This window comes from Oryx dammah, unplaced genomic scaffold (assembly GCF_014754425.2).
Source record: "Oryx dammah isolate SB20612 unplaced genomic scaffold, SCBI_Odam_1.1 HiC_scaffold_5, whole genome shotgun sequence".
Taxonomy (NCBI): domain Eukaryota; kingdom Metazoa; phylum Chordata; class Mammalia; order Artiodactyla; family Bovidae; genus Oryx; species Oryx dammah.
The window spans coordinates 90,332,991-90,351,054 of NW_024070189.1; the positions used below are offsets into that span (position 1 = coordinate 90,332,991).

The following is an 18,064-nucleotide window of genomic DNA, read 5'->3' on the forward strand; positions in this document are numbered from 1 at the left end:
TTGCCGCAGGCCAGCCATTCAAGTGTCTAAGCCTCCTGTCTGCTGACCGAGGGCCTGCGGCAAGGGTGGGGCAGGTGTGGGTATTTCCTAGCCTGTGGGCGCTCAGGGAGAAATATTTCAGAGTCCTTAGCCCAGAAGAAGCAGTCTGGCCCATTCCTTCATTCCTGACTGCGCGGGACCTGGCCTGTGCTTTGGGGACCCGACAGAGCAGTGCTTGTGCCCAGTCACTAAGTCATTTCTGACTCTTTGCGAACCCATGGAGGCAGGCTCCTCTGTCCACAGGATTTCCCAGGCAAGGGTACTGGAGTGGATTACCATTTCCTCCTCCAAGGGGATCTTCCTGACCCAGGGATCGAACCTGACTTTTACATCTCTGGAGGGTTCTTTACCACTAGCGCCATCAGACGTTTAAAGATTTTCATGGCCTGATTTGTGTGCGGTGTCTTTTAGTTGCTTGGGGAATCCCATCCCAGATGAAATTCAGGATGCTCAGTTAAACTGGCATATCAGATTCACAATGAGTGATTCACGAATGATTTTTAAAAAGCATCAGGAGACCCCAAATATGGTGGGGAACATACTTATGCTAAAACAATTATTGCTCAGAAATTCAAGTTTAATTAACCCAGGTGTCCTGGATTTTTGTTCTCAGGAAGAACAGAATGTGAGGGACCAGGTTAGGAGTCGCGAGACCCAGGTGCAGGTGGCCCAGGTGAAGGATGGGAGCCAGTTGGAGGCAGAGGGGAGAGAAATAGGGGGTTCCGGGGGTATGGATGTGAGAGTTGGACTGTGAAGAAAGCTGAGCGCCGAAGAATTGATGCTTTTGAACTGTGGTGTTGGAGAAAACTCTTGAGAGTCCCTTGGACTGCAAGGAGATCCAACCAGTCCATTCTGAAGGAGATCAGCCCTGGGATTTCTTTGGAAGGAATGATGCTAAAGCTGAAACTCCAGTACTTTGGCCATCTCATGCAGAGTTGTCTCATTAGAAAAGACTCTGATGCTGGGAGGGATTGGGGGCAGGAGGAGAAGGGGACAACAGAGGATGAGATGGCTGGATGGCATCACCGACTCAATGGATGTGAGTCTGAGTGAGCTCCAGGAGTTGGTGATGGACAGGGAGGCCTGGCGTGCTGCGATTCATGGGGTCACAAAGAGTCGGACATGACTGAGCGACTGAACTGAACTGAACTGAACTGAACAGGGGGCAGGTTGGAGAAGTGCCTCTGTGGTTTGGTGATGGATGAGATGTGGGTGGATGAACCTAGAAGACTTGGGTTTTTACTCTGAGTGATGTGGAGGATCCCCAGGGGAGCAGCTGCGAGGAGAGGAGGGATGTGACATGGGTAAGAGGCTCACAGACCCAGCCTGTGGACTCAGCAACCATCTGTCCCCAGGCAGGGCCCCAGCCCGGGTCTCTGTCCCACGGCACTGCTGACCTTTGGAGCTGGGTCATCCACTATGGGCTTCCGTGGTGGCTCAGAGGGTAAAGAATCTGCCTGCAAACCTGGGGAGACCCAGGTTTGATCCCTGGGTTGGGAAGATCCTCTGGAGAAGGGAAAGGCAATCCACCCCAGTATTCTTACCTGGGAGATTTCATGGGCAGAGGAGCCTGGCGGGCTACAGTTCATGGGATTGCAAAGAGTTGGACGTGACTGAGCGACTACGCACATCCTCCATGGGGGCTGTCCTGGGCACTGTGGAGCAGCATCCCTGGCCCCCACCCAGGGGATCCCAGGAGCACACGCTGCTCCTTTCAGTCAGGACAACCAATACAACGAGACTTTGCCAATATCCTCTGGAGGGCAGGATCTCACAGTGTGGGATCCCTTATCTAGGTAGTGTTAGAGCAAGCAAGGAGATGGGCCTGGGGTGCTAACCGGGGCAAGTCCTGGAAGGTTTTGTCAGGCTGGAAGGGTTTGGCCTCTCCTGTCATTTACAGATCTTTCTTGGGATGGGAGAAGTGGATGCCTGTATGGCTGGAGCTTGGTGAGGTTTGGGTCACATGCTGCTCACAGGCAGACTCATCCAAAGGCCATTTGTGCGAGGTGAAGGAAAGATCTACCTTAGAGTCTGATAAAACTTTTAATATTTAGACGTTTGGGCATTTAATTCTGTCGATCCGGGCTCACTGGTAACACCGCCCTGGTCCGGCAGCCCGCAACAGTCTAGTTTGAGTCCACGGGGTTGCTGGTAATAATGATGGGCACCTTGGCCTTGACGCTGGTCAGGGACCAGGGCAGGTGGACGGTGCTGACCAGCTCGTACTGGGTGTTCATGATCTCGCTGTCCTGTGAACCACTACCGCTCACGGACAGCACGGGTGGGAGGTGGAAAGTGCTGACGATCTTGGTGGTGTTGAAGGCCGTGATGTGGGTGTTGGCCTCCTGCCTGAGCAGCTCACTGCTATCCACCCTGGAGCGGCGCTCCGCGTTGGGCGTGAAGCCCTCATAGTGCACGTGGGCATAGAGGGCGAAGATGACCGTCTTAATGCACTTGCTGGTCTGGTTGTTGACTTCCGTGGTGAAAATGACCCTTTCCCCCGGCGTGAAGGTATTCTTTTCCATCTGGACCTGCAGGCAGATGGTGCCCTGGCTGCAGCAGTTGTAAGACACCTTCTTCTCAGCCTCCACCAACAGAGGGTTCTAGAAGAAGTGGGGGCGGGGAGGGACAACTGTGAGGGATTGAGGCCACAAGTCTGTTTGCTCACTTAACAGTCCACCTGGTCTCGAGCCTTTGGGACTCTCCAAAGCCCTTTGAACCCTCCTACGTTGTTGGTGGAAATGTTAACTGGTGCAGCCACTATGGGCAAACAGTATGGAGGTTCCTCAGAGAGCTAAAAATAGAATATGAACGAGCAATCCCACTCCTGGGACTATACCGGGACAAAACTCTAATTCAAGAAGATACATGCGCCTCTGTGTTCATAGCAACACTGTTTACAACAGCCAAAACATGTAAACAACCTAAATGTCCATGGATCGATGAACAGACAAAGAAGATGTGGAATATACACAGTGGAATATTACTCAGCCACAAAAAAAGGATGAAATAAAGGCCATTTGCAGCGATAAGCACGCAATTAGAGATTACCATACTAAGAAAAGGAAGTCAGAAAGAGGAAGACAAATACCAAGTGATATCACTTATATGTGGAATCTAAAATACAGCACAAATGAACCTATCTACAAAACAGAAACAGACCCGTAGGTACAGAAAACAAACCTGTGGTTGCCAAGGGGGAGGGGGACGAATGGATTGGGAGTTTGAGGTCGGTAGATAAAAACTATTAAATTTAGAGTGGATAAACAACAAGGTCCTAATGTATAGAACAGGCAATATATTCAATATCCTGTGATAACCCATAGTGGAAAAGAACATTTGAAGAAAGAATGTATGTATGTGTATGGACTTCCCTGGAGGCTCAGTGGTGAAGAATTCACCTGTGGAGGAGATGGGGTTTTGATCCCTGGGTCAGGAAGGTCCCCTGGAGAAGGAAATGTCAACCCACTCCATATTGTTGCCAGGGAAACAGTCCATGGGATAGCAAAGAGACGGACATGACTTAATGACTAAACAACAGTATGTGTGTATAACTGAGTCACTTTGCTGTACAGCGGAAATTGGCACACAATTGTAAATCAACTATACTATACTTCAATTTAGAAAAATAAACGATCAAAGCCCTTTTCCATTCTGAGTGTCAATTTCCTTGTCTGTAACATAAACCTAAGAAATTCATAAGACCTTGGTTTTATCTCTACATCCATAACTCACTTGCTGTGTGACCTTGAACCAGTACCTTGAATTCTCTGAACCCTAGTTTTCTGGAAGACAGGGAATATGTTATAGTCAATAGCCCAAGACCTAGGGCTTACCCAAGTAGTTCAGACTTAAGGAAAAAATATTATGGGCTCTGTATCATGAAAACTATAGAACTGAAATTATGTAACATGTTTAAATAAAAACTTCAAAATGCTGTCTTTATATCAACTGGTTAGCTGCTGGATTGCAAATAAATTCATATATACATTATATTTAATGTGTGCCTTGGGTAACATTTTACTCTTTCTTAGGGCTTCCCTGGTGGCTCAGATGGTAAAGAATCCAGCTACAAGAGACCCAGGTTCAATCCTTGGGTTGGGAAGATCCCGTGGGGGAGGAAACAGCAACTCACTCCAGTACTTTTGCCTGGAGAATTCTATGGACAGAGGAGCCTGGTGGGCTACAGTTCATGGGGTCGAAAAGAGTGGAACATGACTGAGCGGACAAACACTTTGGGTAACACTTTACTTTTTATTAGTGGATACTACTTAAAAAGATTTGAGGGAATTCCCTGGCAGTCCAATGGCTAGGACTCAGGACTTTTACTGCCGGGCCCAGGTTCCATCGCTGGTCAGGGAACTAAGATCTTGCAAGCCTTGCAGTGTGACAAAAAATTTTTTTAATTAAAAATAAATAAAATTAAAAAGATTTGATGTGATGTGGGGTGTGCTTACAATGAGTTACTCTCCAGTTTTGCTGGCTTCCTGTGTCTTCTTCTAGATGAACTCGATACTTTTATAAATATGTGTGTTTGTGTGTCTGTGTGGCATTTGTTATTCTCATGCAGATGTTTGCATTGTTTAGAAATACATTTATTTGTGGTTGGATTATACAATATTGTTTTACATATTTGAATGCTTTGTATAAATCAATCCTCATATGTTTTCCAGCAACTTGCCTTCCTCGCTTAACATTCTGTGTTTTGAAAGGCATTCACGTTGGTGGCTGTCATTCTGATTCATTCATTTTCACAACGGCGGTGAAGTGTGCTGCAAAATAGCTTATTCACCCATCCCCCCTCCATGATGGACATTTATATTGTTGTTATGTCTTTGATATCATAAAAGAGCTAGAAGGAGCGTGGTGAAGACCCTTCTTGGGCTTACATACCAAAAGAGTTGCTCTGTGCTGTGCTTAGTTGCTCACTCGTGTTCAACTCTTGGCAACCCCTTGGACTGCAGCCCGCCAGCCTCCTCTGTCCATGGGATTCTCCAGGCAGGAATACTGGAGTGGGTTGCCATGCCCTCCTCTAGGGGATCTTCAGAAACCAGAGATCGAACTCAGATCTTCCACATTGCAGGTGGATTCTTTACCATCTGAGCCAGCAGAGAAGCCCAAGAATACTTGAGAAGATAGCCTATCCCTTCTCCAGGGAATCTCCCTGACCCAGGAGTTGAGATGATATACAGATGGCCAATAGGCACAGAAAAAAAATGCTCAATGTTGCTGATCATCAGAGAAATGCAAATCACAGTCACAGTCAGATACCACTTCACACCCGTCAGAATGGCCATCATCAAAAAGTCTACAAATAACAAACATTGATGGGGATGTGGAGAAAAGGAACCCTTGTACATTGTTGGTGGGAATGTAAATTGGTGCAGCCACTATAGAGAACAGTATGGAAGTTCCTCAAAAAACTAACAATAGAGCTACCAGATGATCCAGTCATTTCCACTCCTGGGTATATATCCAGAGAAAACAAAAACTCCCCTGGTGGTGCAACAGTTGAGAGTCTATGCTTTCACTGCAGGGGATGTGGGTTCGATCCCTGGCCAGGGAACTAAGGTCTCACACAGCGCATGGTGCAGCTGAAAAAAATGTTGATTGGACCCTCTGAATTGATTTTTTTGTTATTTCTCGTCTACTTATGCTATGCTATCGTTTTGTTTTATATAAAACAAAAATGTTGTAAGCCATCAAATTAATTTTTTCTGGTACATTCTATCCTATTTTACTTATTTAATACTATTATTTTCAGTCCTACACATTGATTTTATAAAAACAAAGTTTGTTGCAACCCAGCAAATTTTATATTTTCTTACCTCTTCTGTTCTTTCATTTTAAAAAATAAATGGCAGCCCAACAAATGGATTTTAGCTGATATTTTCTATTCTGCTTATTTTATTATATTGTTTCCTAGTGTATTGTTTTCTTTTTTTAATGTTTTTTTTAATTAGAGGACAACTGCTTTACAATATTGTGATGGTTTTTGTCACACATCAACATGAATCAGCATTAGCTGTACATATGTCCACCTCCTCTTGAGCTCTGCTCCCACCTCCCTCCCCCTCTCACCCCTCTGGGTTGTCACAGAGCCCTGACTTTGGGTTCCCTGCCTCATGCATTAAACCTCACAATGGCTATCTATTTTCCATATGGTAACGTATTTTGGAAGAGGGTGTTTGCTATGACCAGTGCGTTCTCTTGGCAAAATCTATTAGCCTTTGCCCTGCTCAAGAATTGGACATGACTGAGTGACTGAAATGAATTGAATGTATTTTGTGGGTTGCAAACGTTGTTTTAATATAAAATAGGAAAATAGAAACCTTTAGTACTATTTTCAGAAAATAACATTTGCAACCTACAAAGTTGATATTTTTTAAAAAACATATTTTTTATTTTGGGCTTGTCTGCTCTTTCATTTTGTAGAAATACGCCCTGCAACTTGCTAAATGGATTTCATACCCCACTAAAGGATCATGACCGAAGGACCGTGTTCTAGATCCAATACCCTTTATCTCAGAGACCTCAGGCTGACCCCTGACCCCTTCAGCCTCACCTCCTGCCCTCTGCCTCTGGCCCCTGCCTATCTTCAGACTTCCCATGCTTTCTCTCCTCTTCGAAGGCTAATTGCAGGCCATTTCATTCTAAGCTCCTCCAGTCTTATTCGAAAATTCGTTGCATGCGTTAGGACCCTACAGGCGTGAAAGGACTGGCTACCCTAACTCAAGACCAAGCCAGCAGTTCTGTCCTGGTCCTGAAGGAGGTGCCAAGAGACATCAGTGGTGGCCAAGGGGAGATTTCCATGCCAGGCCAGGTGGGGTGGCCCAAGAGCCCAGAATTCCAAGAATGTTAGGTTACAAACTCAACACTGATCTTCCAAACCTGGGAGTTTTTTCTGATCTCCCTCTTTGTTTGGCATATGTGAAACTTTCGGGGGATTCATTCATTCAAGGAGTATCATTTTATCAACTTGGTGCCAAGTTCAAGGAAAACCCACAGCAGTGAAGACCAGTCCAGTCCCTGCTCTGATTGGAAAGATGGATATAAACATGGCACATTTTTTTTTAATGGTACATTTTTTAAGTTCTTCTTCTTTTTTTTTAATGTGGACCATTTTTAGAGGTTTACTGAATTTGTTACAGTACTGCTTCTGTTTAATGTTTTCCCTCCGGCTGCAAGACATGTGGGATCTTAGCTTCCCAACCAGGGATTGAACCTGCACCCCCTGCTTTGGAAGGCGAAGTCTCAACCACCAGACTGCCAGGGAAGTCCTTTAATGGTAGGTTTCTGATTGAGATAAGCTATGAGGCTATGGCAAAGGGCTAAGGTAAAGGGAGACTCCCTCAGACTTGATGGTTAGGAGAGAGATGTCTTAGGAACAAGTGCTGTACCCAACAGGACTGCTTGTTCCAAGACAATGGGTCATGTCTTTCAAAATTCTAAAGGTACACAGAGAGGGTGCAGAAAAATCGAAACCCTTGTACATGGCTGGTGGGAATGTAAAATGGAGTGGCCACTGTGGAGAAGAGTCTGATTGCTCCTCAAAAGGTAAGATGTAGAATTACCATATGCCCCAGCAATTCCACTCCTAGATGGCTACCCTAGAGAAAGGAAAATACAACCACGTAAAAACATGGACACCGATGTTAGCAGTAGCATGGTCCCTAATAGCCAAGACATGGAAACAACCCGATGTCCATCAAGTAATGAAGAGATACATAGGAGGTGGTTCATCCATGCCATAGAAAGACAATTCACCCTTAAAAAAGAAGAAAGCACCGACACACACACACACTACAATGTGGATGAAGTTTAAAAAAGAAATTTTTCAGCTGTACCCCATGGCAGGTAGGAGTTTAGTTCCCTGACCAAGGATTGAACCCATACCCGACGCATTGGAAGGTGGAATCGTAACCACTGGACCCCCAGGGAAGTCCCTGGATGAACCTTGAAAACACTATGTTCAAATAAGCCAGACACAAAAAGGCCACATAGTGTCTGATTCCATTTATTAAAACAGGAAGTGTCCAGAACAGACAAATCCCTGGAGACAGAGAGTGAATGTAGTGGTGGCCGAGGGAGGGAAAGGGAGGTTTGAGGGGAACAGGTAAGGGATGCAAGACTTCCTTGATTGTTGTTCAGGCCCTCAGTCATGTCTGACTCTTTGCAACGCCATAGACTGCTGCACACCAGGCTTCCCTATGCTTCACTGTCTTCCAGATCTTGCTCAAACTCATGTCCATTGGGTCAGTGATGCCATAACCATCTCATCCTCTATCGACCCCTCCTCCTCCTGCCTTCAGTCTTTCCCAGCATCAGGCTGTTTTCCAAAGAGTCAGCTCTTCGCATCAGGTCACCCAAGTATTGGAGCTTCAGCTTCAACATCAGTCCTTCCAGTGAATATTCAGGGTTGGTTTCCTTTAGGGTTGACTGGTTTGATCTCCTTGCTGTCCGAGAGACTCTCGAGTCTTCTCCAGCACCACAGTTTGAAAGCATCAGTTCTTCAGGGGTCAGCCCTCTTCTTTATGGTGGGGGAGGGGAGGCATTAAAGTGTTCTAACACTGACAGTGGTGATGGCTGTACAATTCTGTGAATGCATGAAAAGCCATGGATTTGGACATTTTAAAGGGAAGAATAATAAGGTATGTGTATTGTATCTCAATCAAGATGTTAAAAAAAAAAGTGGAAGGAGAAAAACTTTGCTTCTCTCCACCCCCCTGCCCCCCAACACACCCCCCCAACCCCCCCGCCACTCCCCTCCCGGGAGGCAGCCAGCAGCAATCTGTTGCCAGTTTCTCTGGTCTCTGGAAGGAGACAGTTTGTTACACCTGCAAGGAAGTTCTGTGCCTTTCTTATTTTTACCACCAACGGTGCAGGTTAGACACGCTGTTCTGAACTTTGCTTTATGCGTCCAACCCAGTGACGAGGAGGTGCTGATACCGAGAGCTGCCTCATTCTTTCATCTCTGGCTGTGTCTTGCTCTTTCTCTCTCTCTTTGCTCTATCTATAGAGTTGACCTTTGACTGTGAACTGTTACTTTAATTCCCTCTGCAACAAACATTTAAGTGGTTACCAGTTTCTGGCCTCCCAGGCAATGCATGGAAAGGTCCTATCACACAAAGGAAATGACAGTGGTAGGAGAATTTTCTAGAAGGGAAATGAAATGGCTGGGGCAAAGTGCGTGTTCTTTTTCGTTTGGATAGATATGGCTAAATTGCCTTCTGTGGGGGTTGTGGCAGTTCGTCCGGCCATCATCGAAGCAGGTGACTGAAGATGTAGTTTCCGAGCAAAGATCTAAAGGAGGAAAGGGAGGGATCGGAAGATCCTGTCACAGGGTTTTGGGCAGTGGGCACACAACATGCAAAGGACCTGGGGAAGGATGGTGTTGGAGGAACAGCGAGGAGGCCCACGTGGCTGGAGCAGAGTGAGAGGGGGGAGAGGGAGGAGAGGGAAGGCAGGGAGGGGATGGGGCAGGTCGTGCAGGGCCTTGTGGGCCAGGGGGCGGTCATGGGCTTTTACTCCGAGGGAGGTGGGTGCCCTGGAAGACAGAGGAGGGTCATCATCTGATTCTTTTCAGCTGGTGTGAGAAGGACAGACTGTGGGGGTCAGGTCTCTGCCCCTGCTTGGACCAGAGCAGTAGTAGCCTCTGCCCTGGTCCACCAGCTCCTGCCCTCACCCTGCCCTCTCCAATCAGATTAAAATAGGAAAGAAATGCAAAAAAAAAAGCAAAATGGCTGTCTGGGGAGGCCTTACAAATAGCTGTGAAAAGAAGAGAAGTGAAAAGCAAAGGAGAAAAGGAAAGATATCCCCATTTGAATGCAGAGTTCCAAATAGCAAGGAGAGATAAGAAAGCCTTCCTCAGCAATCAGTGCAAAGAGGAAAAAACAGAATGGGAAAGACTAGAGATCTCTTCAAGAAAATTAGATACCAAGGGAACATTTCATGCAAAAATGGGCTCGATAAAGGACAGAAATGGTATGGACCTAACAGAAGCAGAAGATATTAAGAAGAGGTGGCAAGAATACACAGAAGAACTGTACAAAAAAGATCTTCATGACCAAGATAATCACAATGGTGTGATCACTCACCTAGAGCCAGACATCCTGGAATGTGAAGTCAAGTAGGCCTTAGAAAGCATCACTAAGAACAAAGCTAGTGGAAGTGATGGAATTCCAGTTGATTTATTTCAAATCCTGAAAGATGATGCTGTGAAAGTGCTGCATCAATATGCCAGCAAATTTGGAAAACTCAGCAGTGGCTACAGGACTGGAAAAGGTCAGTTTTCATTCCAATCCCAAAGAAAGGCAATGCCAAAGAATGCTCAAACTACCTCACAATTGCACTCATCTCACACGCCAGTAAAGTAATGCTCAAAATTCTCCAAGCCAGGCTTCAGCAATATGCGAACTGTGAACTTTCAGATGTTCAAGCTGGTTTTAGAAAAGGCAGAGGAACCAGAGATCAAATTGCCAACATCCGCTGGATCATTGAAAAAGCAAGAGAGTTCCAGAAAAACATCTATTTCTGCTTTATTGACTATGCCAAAGCCTTTGACTGTGTGGGTCACAACAAACTGTGGAAAATTCTGAAAGAGATGGGAATACCAGACCACCTGACCTGCCTCTTGAGAAATCTGTATGCAGGTCAGGAAGCAACAGTTAGAACTGGACATGGAACAACAGACTGGTTCCAAATAGGAAAAGGAGTACATCAAGGCTGTATATTGTCACCCTGCTTATTTAATTTATATGCAGAGTACATCATGAGAAGTGCTGGACTGGAAGAAGCACAAGCTGGAATCAAGATTGCCGGGAGAAATATCAATCACCTCAGATATGCAGATGACACCACCCTTATGGCAGAAAGTGAAGAGGAACTAAAAAGCCTCTTGATGAAAATGAAAGAGGAGAGTGAAAAAGTTGGCTTAAAGCTCAACATTCAGAAAACGAAGATCATGGCATCTGGTCCCATCACTTCATGGGAAATAGATGGGGAAACAGTGGAAACAGTGTCAGAATTTATTTTGGGGGGCTCCAAAATCACTGTAGATGGTGATTGAAGCCATGAAATTAAGACTCTTATTCCTTGGAAGAAAAGTTATGACCAACCTAGACAGCATATTCAAAAGCAGAGACATTGCTTTGCCAACAAAGGTCCGTCTAGTCAAGGCTATGGTTTTTCCAGTGGTCATGTATGGATGTGAGAGTTGGACTGTGAAGAAAGCTGAGCACTGAAGAATTGATGCTTTTGAACTGTGGTGTTGGAGAAGACTCTTGAGAGTCCCTTGGACTGCAAGGAGATCCAACCAGTCCATTCTGAAGGAGATCAGCCCTGGGTGTTCATTGGAAGGACTGATGCTGAAGCTGAAACTCCAATACTTTGGCCACCTCATGCGAAGAGTTGACTCATTGGAAAAGACCCTGATGCTGGGAGGGATTGGGGGCAGGAGAAGGGGATGACAGAGGATGAGATGGCTGGATGGCATCACCAACTCGATGCACGTGAGTTTGAGTGAACTCCGGGAGTTGGTGATGGACAGGGAGGCCTGGCATGCTGCAGTTCATGGGGTCGCAAAGAATCGGACACGACTGAGCAACTGAGTAGTTGAAAAAACACAATATTTTTACACTCTCAAAATATATGTGCAATAACTCCCTTTGTTGCTGTAATAGCAATTTGAGCTCTTCCCATGCACCAGGAGTCCTCTATGTGTACTCATCGTGCTGGGTGCTTCATGACCCTCACGATCAAGGAAAGTGTTGTTTACATTATACCCATCATACAGATCAGGATAATTGAGGTTCTAGGAGGTGCTGTTAATTGCCCAAGGCCATTTGCTAATGAAGCATCTGGCAGCAGAGACTTCAATCCAGGTCTGGCCCCACACCAGCATTTTGCTCCAATTTCTGTTTTGTGCACCCTGCACTCTAGATTAGCTCTCAAGGGAGGACCAGAGTCTGCTCAAGGTCACCCAGAAAGCAGGTGGCCAAACTGGCCTTGAGCTCAGATCTGCTCACCTCTGATCCACCCCTCTAAGCATCTACCTGCCCTGGAATCCTCCTCCTCTGAGGTTGGCCAGGCTAGAGATGATTCCCTACTACACAGATAAGACTATGCCTGGGACTTCTCTGATGGGCCAGTGGTTAAGAATCTGTGCTTCCAATGCAGGGGACTGGGGTTCAACCCCTGGTTGGGGAACTAAGATCCCACTAAGATGCCTCAAGTTCAGAAAAAAACAAAACATAAAACAGAAACAATATTATAACAAATTCAATAAAGAATTTTAAAATGGTTTACATAAAAAAAATCTTAAAAGGACTGATGGGGCATAAATATTTTGAGGCTTCCCTGGCCACCAGTGCTGAGTACCATTCCAGGCCCTGAAGCTGCAGGAAGTCCACTGACTGCTCCTCCTGAGACCTAGGGGACAGACACCCTCTCTGTGTCCAAGGGACAGATGAGGAAATAGCACAGAGAGGCCACATCACTTGCAGAGGGTTACACAGCAGGTAGGTGGGGATGCTGGGATTTTAACTTGGACCTTGAGAACTAAAATGCCAGCACTCTCAGCCACCATGCTCTGATAACAAAGGAGCCCCCAGGGAGGTGAAGTGACTTTGGCCAACGGAACTCCACCCTCCTTCACTTCCGCCTCTGCACCTGGCCTCCAGAAGCCATACAGAAACCCAACCTCCTCTGCTCAGGTGACCGACGCTACCAGACCCTTCCTTCCCTGGTTGGAGGGGACCCTTGCTGTGCTTCTTGGTAGGGAGAGGGTACCATCTCCATTATCCGTTCCCAGAGAGTCACTGAGCATCTGGGACTCTCAGTCAGGTGATCAGAGCTGGGCATCTGGTCACTCTTGACCTACCTACCCTGGGGTCAAGGATATTCGGGGGCCAGGTCCTTCTTTGTGAGGGGCACTGTGGGGTGTTGAACAGCTTCCCTGGCCCCCACCTCCTCGATGGCACTCATCCCCTTCCCCAGTTGTAATAACCACACATGTCATCAGACACCATTGCTCAGTGTCCCCTGCAGCGACAGAATCACCTCAGTTGAGAGCCACTGGCTTACTTCCTGCCCTGGTTTCTGATTCCCCTCAGAGTTTGCAAAACTCCTGAGTTGGAGGAGCGGCCAACACCTTCCCTTCTTTTTCTGGGTTGGGGCCTTCCCTGTCTCCTGGCCGCTCCTGCCCCATCCCCTACCTCTGGGGAACTTTAAGGCCAAGCCCTACCCCTGCTCCCGCTTGCTCCCCACTACCTGCAATGATTTTTCTGCGTGGAAAATCGAGGAAGTGCCTTGAACCATCAAGTATATTTTCTTCTTGGCTAGAATGTGCTCCCGACCCATGCAGGATGCCTGCACGAAGTAAAAGATGTTGCCGATTTTGCTGGTGAAGGTGGAAGGGAGCCTGGGAGGTAAGTTGAAATGGAAGTCAAAGGTGTGGCTGCCTGCACTTAACCAATTATCTGAAAGTAAAACACACCAATGCCATCAGAAGGTTCTAGAATCTTTCCCCCCCTTCTCTTTCTTTATTGTTTTGGCAGTTAGCTTTTTCTGGATCTGGCCTCTCTGTCCCTGAGCTAGCTCTTGAGTTTTAGGGATCGAAAAAGCCAAGGCTCATAAATATTAGACCTCAGTTGGGCTGGAGATGGAAGCTCTGGGGGGGTGGTGGTCACCCCAAACTACCCCCCGGGACTTGCTCACCCCTGCTCTGGGCCTGGGAACCTGGAGGTCTGACCTACAGGTTCGATCACACATTTGTTCAACAAACACATCTTGGGGCCCAAGGCAGGCAAATCTCCCTGCCCTGGCAGAGGCTGGCCTTCACTGCACAGCATATAGCAGACTGACTGACCGATTGATGATGGTGGACCAGGGAGGGACTCATACGGCCCTCTCATCTCTGTGACCTCCCTGTTTTATTTTTTCTTACATTTCTCCCAAACCCTCTTGTGAGTGTGTCTTCCCCGTCTGACGGCAACCCCAGGGATGCCAGGGACCTTTCCTGTTTTCCTTGCTGCTGCTTCCCTGGTACCTGGCATAGTTGTTGTGCACAGTAGGTGCTTAACACATATTTGTTTGTGGCGTAAATGAATTGAGGCTGATGCTCCTGAGGGGAAACGATGCTTCCCTTGGAAATGGAGAAGGGTGGTGCCTGATGCTGTGGGGGTTGAGGAGCTGAAGAATTGTTTTGGTTGAAAGAACTAACACCTATTCAGCACTTACTATATAACCCCTGCTATTCTGAGACTGAGACATGCCATTAAATCATCAAGTCCTCAAGACAACTCAATGGCAACCCACTCCAGTATTCTTGCCTGGAGAATCCCATGGACAGAGGAACCTGGCGGGCTACAGTCCACAGGGTCACAAAGAGTCGGATACGACTGAGTGGCTTCACTTTCTTTCTTTCTTTCAAGACAACTCAGGAGGCAGGACTTCTTTCTGTTCCCATTTTCCAGGTGGGTTAACTGAGACAGAGAGAGGCTGCCTGATTGTTGAGTATTAAGGTCCAGCAGTATCTGGAGGGGTTTCCCTGGTGGCTCAGATGGTAAAGAATCTGCCTGTAATGCGGGAGACCGGGGTTCAATCCCTGGGTCAGGAAGATCCCCTGGAGAAGGGAATGGCTACCCACTCCAGTATTCTTGCCTTGGAAATCCCATGGACAGAGGAGCCTAGTGGGCTAAAGTCCATGGGATCACAAAGAGCTGGACAAGACTAAGCAACTAATGTGCAAACAATATCTGGGTATCTTCAAGTCAGGGACCCCTTCCATCACTAGATCTGAGCTCCATAGTCTTTTGGTGACCTTCCCCAGCGACCCTATCTAAAATTTTTTTTAAAAATCTGAAATGAAACTTTGTTCAACCAAGCATTGGTCAAGCGTTCTGATTGATTGTGGACTACCCGGAAACACTCATTTTGGAAAGGACCTATAGTTCCCTGGCAGCCCAGGCTCCCTGAAGTCTGTCCAGACTTTAGATCTGAATCTGGCAGAGCTGGGGGCTCGTCAGTGCATCCCTCGAGGATCTCTCCTAATCCTCTCCCTTCTTTCTCTTTCCCTGTGATCACAGGAGCCAGGCCTCTGCCCATTTCTCATATCTCTGGGGGTTTGTTGATTGACTGACAGATGTGTTTATCTTCCAGACCCTGGTTTCCTATTCTGGCTAACGGTGGCAGTCATACTGGTCCTTACCCTGCACTGGAAACGTCTTTGTCTTGTGCACGTAGTCAGCCTTGTTATTGCAAATAACTTCTCTGCTATAATCGCGGGACGCCCCAGTTTCTTCATTCCACTCCACGTAACCTCTTCCCACGAGCTCCACCTTCACGATGGGGTCCACCAGGGTGCTGTTCAGAGTTAGGACCACCTGTCCTTCGATGGTGCAGCCGGCCAGGTAGACTGCATCCTTGGGCAGCACTAATTCGATCGACTTCACCACAGACATGGGGGGTTGGGGTGACAGAGAAACATCCTTCCCCCTCCCCCATGTCACAGAGATCCTCGGCCTCAGTGAGGTCATCTGTCTGTGACATCAGCCAGCCAGGGTTCCGGGAAGGGGTTCCCAGTGGCCAGGATTGGTGGGGGCAAAGTTGTTGGGGGTGGGCGGCAGTTTGAGAATCCCAAAGGCCTCACTGGTTGATGAAATGGTAGCCTGACCTCTTTTTTCTAGCAAATAACAAATAAGAAAACCACAAGATAGCAATATTCCTGGCAGACAGGGAGCACCTGTCATCTTGCCAGATGTCTGGGGCCTGGGTGGGAAGAAATCTCCCAGGCTCTCGGGTGAGACATGCATCATAAGCTTCATTTACAGATGGAGAGGGGATGAGCCCAGGGGTATCTTTTGCCCAATTGGATGGCCCCCAGATGTGGCACATGCACCCTCCTCAGGGTTCACACATGGATGCTGGGTCCTATGCAGATAATCATTTTCACTTTTTTTTTTTTTTTTTGGCTACACCGTGCAGCTTGTGGGATCTTAGTTCCCTGACCAGGGATTGAACCTGTGACCTCAGCAGTGACAGTGTGGAGTCTTAACCACTGGACTGCCAGGAAAGTCCCAATCATTTTCTCTTTAATAGCTCTCTATTTCTATTAATGTGTATTAGAAGGAAAATGATAGCGATATATAGAACATGGGATTTGCTGTGTCTTGGAGATGGTATCCACGTGATCATGGATACCATCACAAAGCACCAGCTCCCTACACAACTGGTGGCTGTCCTTCCTTCCTGCTTCTCCACTGCCAAGAAGTCCCTATCGAGTGGGACTTGGTTTGCTGGACCCAGGGCCTGGTGCAGACAAGGGAGGGCAGTTAAAGTCTGTTCAATGACTTAATGATTGTCAAGTGCATATCATTTTGCAAAAGGGAAACTGAAGCCATTTGCACCCTCATGGTGCCTGATCTGCACGTAGGCCGGTGCCTAAGTAGGAGGGACAGAAAAACAGAAGAAGCTTTAGGAAGTGTCTGTTTTCCAGGCTCTGGCAGGCCTCATGACTATGTCATATCTTGCTGTATTTGATGTGATGTCTTTTGGGACATTAACATTTTGCTTTTCCAACTGATTGGTAAGCTTCTTTTAAAGATGCTTGGCATAGTTTCTTGTTCATGATCGTTAATTAACCCAAGCAACCCCTCTGACTTTCTTGAAATGAGTAGAGAGATTGGGTGGGGCCCCTCATCACCACTGCTCAAGGTCTTTTCTGCAGGGAAAACCAGACATGTCTTTCTGTGTTGCTTAACTTCAGATATCCAAGGAGGCTGGATTGTGTGCCCTGCATCAAATGTACACAAGGAATATAGGGTCTATTTCTTTTTCAGCCATGCTGAATTTTGACAACGGCAGGCACAAAGAGAGGCTATGCTCTTGCCAGGAATGGGCTGGGTTCTTGTCAGAGATGTTGTCAGTATGGAAGACCTCATCTGCCACACAAGGCTGGGGAGGCCTGGCTACCTGCTCACGTCTACAACATGGTTGCCACGTAGCTGATGGCTTAGTTTCGATAAACGCATTCAGCTGTGTTGGTGAAATCCTGAAGGTGAGGGAAAATTAATAGGAGCATCTTGACTTTGTGATTGGAGTGTATTCCTATGGCTGCTGTAACAAATGTCCACAAATTCCATGCTTTCAAATAAGACAACTGAGTTCTCCTACAGTTCTGGAGGTCCGAAGCGTGAAATGGAGCTAAAGTCAAGGTGTTGGCAGGATTACGTTCTAGAATTCTAGGAAAGAATTTGTCCCTTGTCTTTTCCTGTTTCTAGAGGTTTCCCATATCCTCCGCCTTTTGCTTTCATCATTCCATCCTCTGTTTCCATTCTCACTTCTCTGACTTGATCCTCTCGCCACTCTTTTTCATTTACTAGGACCCTCATGATGCCTTCCCTGGTGGCTCAGCCGGTAAAGCGTCTGCCTGCAATGTGGGAGACCTGGGTTCAATCTCTGGGTCGGGAAGATCTCCTGGAGAAATGGCAACCCACTCCAGTATTCTTGCCTTGAAAATCCCATGGGTGGAGGAGCCTGGTAGGCTACAGACCATGGGGTCACAAAGAGTCGACACGACTGAGTGACTTCACATTCGTTCTCATGACGACACTGGGCCAGTCCAGATAATCTAGGATATTCTCCCCATCTGACAATCTTTAGTTTAATCCCATCTGCCGAGTCCCTTCTGCCATGGAAGGTATGATATTCACAGACCCCAGGGATTAAGATGTGGACATCTTTGGGGGCCATTCGTCTGTCTACTGCTGGGAGAAATAAAAGCAGAAATACCAGAGCCAAGATAGAAGGAACTCTATGTGTGGCCAGAGAAACCTTGTGAAAACACACAGTGGAGCTCACCGGTTTTCAGCTCACAGCCCTCCCACTCTATCCACTGCTCTCCAGAGAAAGACCAAAGTCCTCCTGGTGGCCTGTGAGGTCTTACATGACACCCCTCTGACCTCATCCTCTGGCTCCCCCCCCCCCCCTCACAAGGTATCTCTGGCCACACATAGAGTTCCTTCTA

At 47.1% G+C, this 18,064-nt stretch overlaps 1 protein-coding gene across 1 annotated transcript in view; it reads right to left on the minus strand.

The window, feature by feature from the left end:
• Positions 1-2,105: 2,105 nt before the first annotated feature.
• ARRDC5 (arrestin domain containing 5) overlaps positions 2,106-18,064 on the minus strand; it is an 18,514-nt gene continuing 2,555 nt past the window's right edge. Inside the window, 3 exon segments of the mRNA XM_040241611.1 lie at positions 2,106-2,642; positions 13,309-13,517; positions 15,248-15,721. Coding sequence (XP_040097545.1) covers positions 2,106-2,642; positions 13,309-13,517; positions 15,248-15,575 — 1,074 coding nt within the window. The 5' untranslated portion in view covers positions 15,576-15,721.